The sequence below is a fragment of the Sciurus carolinensis genome, chromosome 6 (genome assembly GCF_902686445.1).
Source record: "Sciurus carolinensis chromosome 6, mSciCar1.2, whole genome shotgun sequence".
In the NCBI taxonomy this organism is placed as follows: domain Eukaryota; kingdom Metazoa; phylum Chordata; class Mammalia; order Rodentia; family Sciuridae; genus Sciurus; species Sciurus carolinensis.
In genome coordinates, this window is record NC_062218.1 from 99,335,181 (window position 1) to 99,342,092 (window position 6,912).

At 40.6% G+C, this 6,912-nt stretch overlaps 1 protein-coding gene across 1 annotated transcript; it reads left to right on the forward strand.

Moving 5' to 3' along the window:
* The first annotated feature begins 3,969 nt into the window (after nt 1–3,969).
* On the forward strand, nt 3,970–6,426 carry Pcdhb1 (protocadherin beta 1). Its single transcript, XM_047554825.1, has one exon. It carries the CDS (start codon nt 3,970–3,972, stop codon nt 6,424–6,426), a length of 2,457 nt encoding a protein of 818 aa, XP_047410781.1.
* Nucleotides 6,427–6,912: the final 486 nt, after the last annotated feature.

Sequence of the window (6,912 nt, forward strand, 5' to 3'; positions counted from 1 at the left end):
AAAAATTAGAGATGAAAAGGAAATATTACAGCAGATATAACTAAAATCCAGAGAATTATTAGGGATTATTTTGAAAACTTATATTCTAATAAATTGGAAAGTATAGAATAAATGGACAAATTTCTAGATACATATGATCTACCAAAATTGGATCAAGAGGATATTAAAAAACCTGAACAGATCAAGAATAAGCAATGAGACTGAAGCAGTAATAAAAAAAATTCTCTCAACAAAGAAAAGCACAGGGCCAGAAAGATTCACTGCTGATTTTGATCAGATCTTTAAAGAAGGATAAATACCAAGCTGGGCATAGTGGCTCATGTCTATAACTCCAGCTACTTGGGAGGAAGAGGAAGGAAGATCATCACAAGTTTGAGGCCAGCATAGCCAACTTAGTGAGACCCTTCTTCAAAATATAATAAGAAAAAGGGATTGGGAAATAGTTCATAAGCAAAGTACTCACCTAGCATGTGCAAGGTCCTGGGCTTAATGCCCAGTACAACAAAAAATAGCAACAACAAAACACCCCCCCACACAAAATCAAATAACTAATATCAATATTTCCCAAACAATTCCATGAAATTAAAAGGGAAGGAACACTTCCAAATTCATTCTACAAAGCTAGTATCACCCTTGTGCCAAAACTGGATAAGGGCACAACAGCAATAACAAAAAGAAAATTACAGACCAATATATTTCATGAACATAGACACTAAAATTCTCAATAAAATGCTTGCAAACTGAATTCAGGAGTACACTAAAAAGATAATGTACCATGTTTAAGTTTGTGGCATTCCAGGCATGCAGTTTATCCAAAAGAACTAAAATCAGCATACTGCAGTGATAGAGGTACATCAATGTTTATAGCAGAGCAACTCAAAATAGCCAAGTTAAGTAACCAGCCCAGGCACCTGTCAACAGATGGATGGATAAAGAAAATGTGGTATATATACAAAACTCAACCATAAAGAAGAATTAAATTACAGCATTTGCTGGTAAATTACTGGAATTGGAGAATAACATGCTTAGTAAAATAAACAAGACTTAGAAAGTCAAGGGTTAAGTGTTTTTAAACATATGCAGAATGTAGAGCAAAATAAGAAAAAATAAATAAATAAAAGGAGCAGTTCCCATGAAAATAGGAGGGAGATCATTAGGTTAAAGGAGTGAAATCGAGGGTCAAAAAGAGGATGGGAAAAGGGAGGAACTGCTGAATGAAATTGACCAAGTTATGCTATGCACATACATGAATATGCCACAGTAAGTTTAAACTTTAAAGCATCAATTAGAAAATCAATAAATAAATAAAAAGAAAGACTAGAAGAGCATAAGAAGGAGAAAAGGGGAGGGAGGAGGGGAGGGAAAGAGGAAGTATTTGGGACTAAAATAGAGCAAATTATATTCCATGCATGTATGATTATGATTATGAACCTCAATATTATACATAACTGTTGCTAGCAGCAAGCAAACTCTGGGGGTCCAGCAAGGGGCAAAGGTGGATTGGAAGATAAAGATTGACAGACACAGATCTTGAAGATTAGGCAGGGATCAGGTGGAGCTTGCTCTCTGATGGAGATGTAGGTCTGAAGAATTATGTCAGCAATCTTTATTTATATATGTCTCATTATCAGGTTAAAGACTACACAACCATTATTCTTTGTATTCAGGAAAGTTACAGAAACTAGGACATTCTATGTAATTTTTCCACAGTTGCAATCCACAGTTGCAAAGTACAATGTTAGGAGCTTTGTGTAACTCTCAAGAAAGCCCATTGTTAAAAGTTGCTATAAGGCGGGCAGGAACAAGAGAAACAGAGCAGGTGAAACATTGTGGATGTCTAGCATAAGAATTCCTTTTTTCCTGGAAGCTGTGTGCCTGAGACCAAGGTTAAAACTGATAGGACTCTTGCACAGAGCCTCTTCATGCAAGGCATTGCTACAGTAGCTAGGCAACCTTGCACAGAAACATTCCCAGAAACTGGGCATGCCACAGCCATGAGGGAATCACAGACCCCTGGTTTCAGTAACTGCTCTTTCATCCTGTCACTGCTCCCAACACATAACTATAATTCACTAATAAAAACATTTTAAAAAGAGGTAAAATATAAAAATCAAAGCCTGTAATATACCATGCAAATAGTATCAAGGATAAAAATCACATAATAATCTCAATCAATGCAGAGAAAGCATTTTTTGATAAAATTTAATATCCCTTCATGATGGGAGTACTGAAAAAAACTAAGTATAAAAGGATATTACCTCAACATAATAAAAACTGTATATGACAAACCTGAAGCAAACATTATATTGAATGGGGAAAAACTAAGCATTTCTTTGAAAATCAAGAACAAGACAAGGATACTTACTCTTACCACTCCTATCCAGTATAGTACTTGAAATTTTAACCAGAGGTATTAGGCAAGAGAAAGAATTAAAAGGGAGACAATTAGGAAGGAAGAAATTGTTATTCCTATTTTACAGATGATGTAATATTATACTTTAAGATCCTAAACACTTCACTTTTAGATGTGACAAATAAATTGAGCAAAAGAGCGGGATACAAAATTAATGTACAGAAACCAACAGCTTTTCCATATGCCAGTAATAAATCTGCTGAGAAAGACATAAGGAAAAAATTCCATTCACAATAGTTTAAAAAATACCTAGGAGTAAATCTAACCAAGATTTGAGTTTCTCTTATGTGACATTGTTTGTATACCATCTGGGATTTGAAATGATGACCACAAATAAGAAATCAAAAGCTTTTGATAATGAGCATGAGACAATGTCAGAAGACAAGTTCTTACACTATTATGAAGAGTTGAATGAACTGGTCAAATGACTTCATCATTTGGGACCTTAGTTTCTTCATCTGTTAAAAAAAAAGTAATGGGAGGGGATTGGAGCTAATCTTTCTGTTTTGAAATCCAAAGTCAAATATTTCTCTTCATTTGGTTTACTCACTGTATTATCTGGGAAGTGGTAATATATTGATTAAAGTATAGATTTTGGAGTCAGAGAAAATTAAATTGAATTTTACCTCTAATATTTACAAAGCAAGGGACCATGAGGTGTGACATAATCTTTCCTATCTGTTTTCTTGTCCTTTTTTAAAAAAGAATGTCTTCCTCATAGACTTGCTGCAAAGATTGAATTAAACAATGCATGTAAATCACTTAACACAGAGTTGGCACATAGAAAGCATACCCAATAAATATTAGTGCCATAATAATCATAAGTGACAAGCAACAAGCTGCTTCCTAAGCATCTGAGGGTTCTGGGGCAAGGAATGGATCTGTACAAATCAAGAGGCCAGTTGTCTTACTCCCCTATCAGTATATCCAATGGACCTCAGATTCCTGAAGGATGTCTGCTTCTTCCCTTTTCTTTTCCTACTGACCTCTTCCTCCATTCTTTCCTGCTCCCGGCTCTCCCTCACCCCTTCTGTTCTCTCCTGTATACCCCTGCTGCCTCATATATTTTGTGGGAGCTCCAGAATACACCGCAGTGTTCTTTTTGCTATTATCTTGTTCTCTGGGAGGACTATGGAGCTTGCACATGTAGCTTAAAGCGGTCCTTGTTTGCCCATCACTGCAGTGGCCCCAGCTGGCTAGCAGATACAGTGACGTCAGCTGAAGCGAACATCCTCATTGGCTTCTCAATTCCCAAGGACTTTTGTTTTTCCCCTGAAAGGTGAGTCTACCGTTGCCTTGGCAACAAACTTCCAACCTCTGCCCAACTCTCCGGAATGAGAACATATCTATTAATACATTGAATAGACTGGGGTGTCGGGTTGCTCAAAGCAGTTTCTTACAGCGTAAAACGGTTTCCCAGCTCAGCGAGCTGTTGGTGGCGCCGCGATTAGAGATTAGTCAAGTGGTGAGCCCTGTTGAAGGAACCTGTGGCGGAAAAGTGAAAGTATATTCTCAACAGGTGGCGGCGGCTGCAGGGAGTGCATTTGTGGGAACTAATGGCGGTTGCGCGCAGAAAACCTTTGCAAAACAGGCAAGTGGCGTCTCTTTTCCTTTTTTGGTGTGTATCTGTGGGGGGTGCAAACACCATCCGCTATTCAGTGGCGGAGGAAATGGAGAGCGGCTCATTTGTAGCTAATGTGGCTAAGGACTTAGGGCTGGAGGTGGGGAAGCTGGTTGCGCGAGGGGCGCGGCTAGTTTCCGAGGGCAACAAGCTGCATTTCCGGCTTCACCGCAAGACTGGAGATTTATTCGTAAAGGAGAAACTAGATCGGGAGTCACTCTGTGGTAAAGCTGACCCATGCGTTCTGCACTTTGAAATTGTCCTAGGAGAGCCGCTGCAGTCCTTCCGTGTGGAAGTCAGGGTATTTGATATCAATGACAATGCCCCAATTTTCCAAAACAAGGAGCCACTTTTAAAGATTCCGGAGAGCACTCCTTTGGGTTCACGTTTTCCTCTGCAGAGCGCTCAGGACCTGGACGTGGGCCTTAACGGACTCCAAAACTACACCCTAAGCGCCAACGCATATTTTCACCTGCACACCCGCTTCCGGAGCCACGGACCCAAATATGCCGAGTTGGTGTTGGATAAACCTTTGGATAGAGAGGAACAGGCTGAAGTTAACCTAACAATTAAGGCGGTGGACGGCGGGTCCCCGCCCAAGTCTGGCACCGCCCACATTCGCGTGGTGGTTCTGGATGTCAACGACCACGTGCCTCAGTTCTCACGATTGGTGTATCGCGCTCAGGTACCGGAGAATAGTGCCAGTGGTTCTTTAGTGGTCACAGTGACTGCCACGGATCTAGATGAGGGCACCAACAAGGAGATAACTTACTCTTTAGCTCAAAACCCAGAAGCAATTCTTCAGACGTTTCAGATTGATTCTGAGACTGGAGAGGTTCGACTCCGAGGGCCCCTAGATTTTGAAGCTACAGAAACATATGACATTGATGTTCGAGCTACGGATGGAGGAGGCCTCTCTGCCCACAGCAAAGTCCTTGTGGAAGTGATGGATGTAAACGACAATCCTCCTGAAGTGATGGTCTCCTCTGTGTCTAGCCCTCTGCCTGAGGACTCCCCGCTACAGACTGTGGTGGCCCTCTTTACTGTCCGAGACCGGGACATCCGAGTGGGAGGAAAAATCACTTGCTTCCTCAGAGAAGACTTTCCCTTTGTAGTGAAGCCTACATTCCGAAATTCTTATTCATTGGTGACTGACAGAAGCTTGGATCGTGAGGCTGTCTCAGGCTATAATATCACTCTTGTTGCCATGGACACCGGACCACCCAACCTGTCCACAGAGACTGTGATAGAGGTGCTAATATCTGACATTAATGACAATCCTCCAATGTTTCAGAAAGATTCCTACATCTTGACTGTTCGAGAAAACAACAGTCCTGCAGTTTTTATTGGTAAAGTCCATGCTGAGGATCTAGATTTGGGTGAGAATGCCCAAGTGACATATTCTCTGTTGCCTCCAAAAAGTGGGGATCTATCAGTTTTTGCTTACATCTCCATAAATTCAGACAATGGGAAGCTCTATGCTTTGAGAACTATGGATTATGAAGCCATTCAAGATTTTCAGTTTGTGGTAAAGGCAACTGATGGGGGCTTCCTGACACTGAGTAGCCAAGTTTCTGTTAGAGTGGTTGTCCTGGATGACAATGACAACCGTCCAATGATCTTGTACCCACTACAGAATGGTACTTTGCCCTGCAATGACCTGGTGCCCAGGTCTGCAGAGGCAGGCTATCTGGTGACCAAAGTGGTGGCTGTTGATGGTGATTCAGGTCAAAATTCTTGGCTTTCATACCATCTACTTAAAGCCACTGACCTTGGGTTATTCTCTGTTCAGTCACAAAATGGGGAAATCCGAACATTGAGGCAGATATCTGAGAGAGACCCCATGATGCAGAAACTGACTATTCTTGTTCAGGATCATGGTCAACCAGCTCTTTCCACTACTGCCTCACTCAATATCCTGCTGGTAGATGGCTTTTCAGAGCCCTATCTGAGGTTCTGGGATCCATCCAAGGATTCTAGAAAGGTAAATTCAACCACTAAATATTTGGTTATTTCTCTGGCTGTGCTTTCCTTTCTGTTTCTTCTCTCTGTTACAGTGATCTTCATTATTCACATCTACCAGAAGATTAAACACAGAGACAAGTTCACAATTCAAGAGCATTTCTTTGATGACTGTAACTTCCCTAACAACCTGGTGCAAGGAGAAGGCAATGGATCCTTATCCCAGCCTTGTCCATATGAAATATGCTCAGCCTCTGGCACTGGCAATAGTGAGTTCCGGTTTCTTAAGCGCTTTATGCCCAACTTTCCTTTCCCTCACGCCACTGGAGAGGTGAAAACAGAGGACAGATCCAGTTTACCAACAGATTCTAATAGGAATAGGTCTCGGAGGTCAGATGACCATAACCAGGTATCTGATGACTATATGTAGCTCATACTAACAGCCCTCAGGAACAGAAGAGAAACACAATGCTATACCTGGTTTGCAAAGCTCTCCTGTCCTCATTAAAACAAAAATGGTAGTAGACTACAGCTTTAGTAAAAACATTAGAATACCTAGTTTGGTGAAAATGAGAAATCCAGAGTGAGGCTTGGATTACTTAGTACAAAATAGTTCACCAGATTCTTATTTTACACATCTGTAATCCTTGTGTTTGAAACTGAAGGAATGTAATCATCGATAAGAACATACGTGACAGGGACTTTGTTTTTATCTCCTTTGACAGGCAAATGATGAATGAGACATTATTTGTGTTTTCCCCATGAAATTCATTGGTCCTGGCCCAAGGAATGCTTAATTCCATAAAGATAGACTTTATTTTGCCTTTATTTTCCAGTATAAAGTTATACATGTATAGGTAACGAGCTTCCAGTTTTGATATATCAGGAAGCAATAATCTTTGACAAATAGAGACAT

What these genes read in the sequence shown, in the direction of transcription:
- Pcdhb1 (XM_047554825.1), top strand. Translation starts at nt 3,970, where the DNA reads ATGGCGGTTGCGCGCAGAAAACCTTTGCAAAACAGGCAAGTGGCGTCT.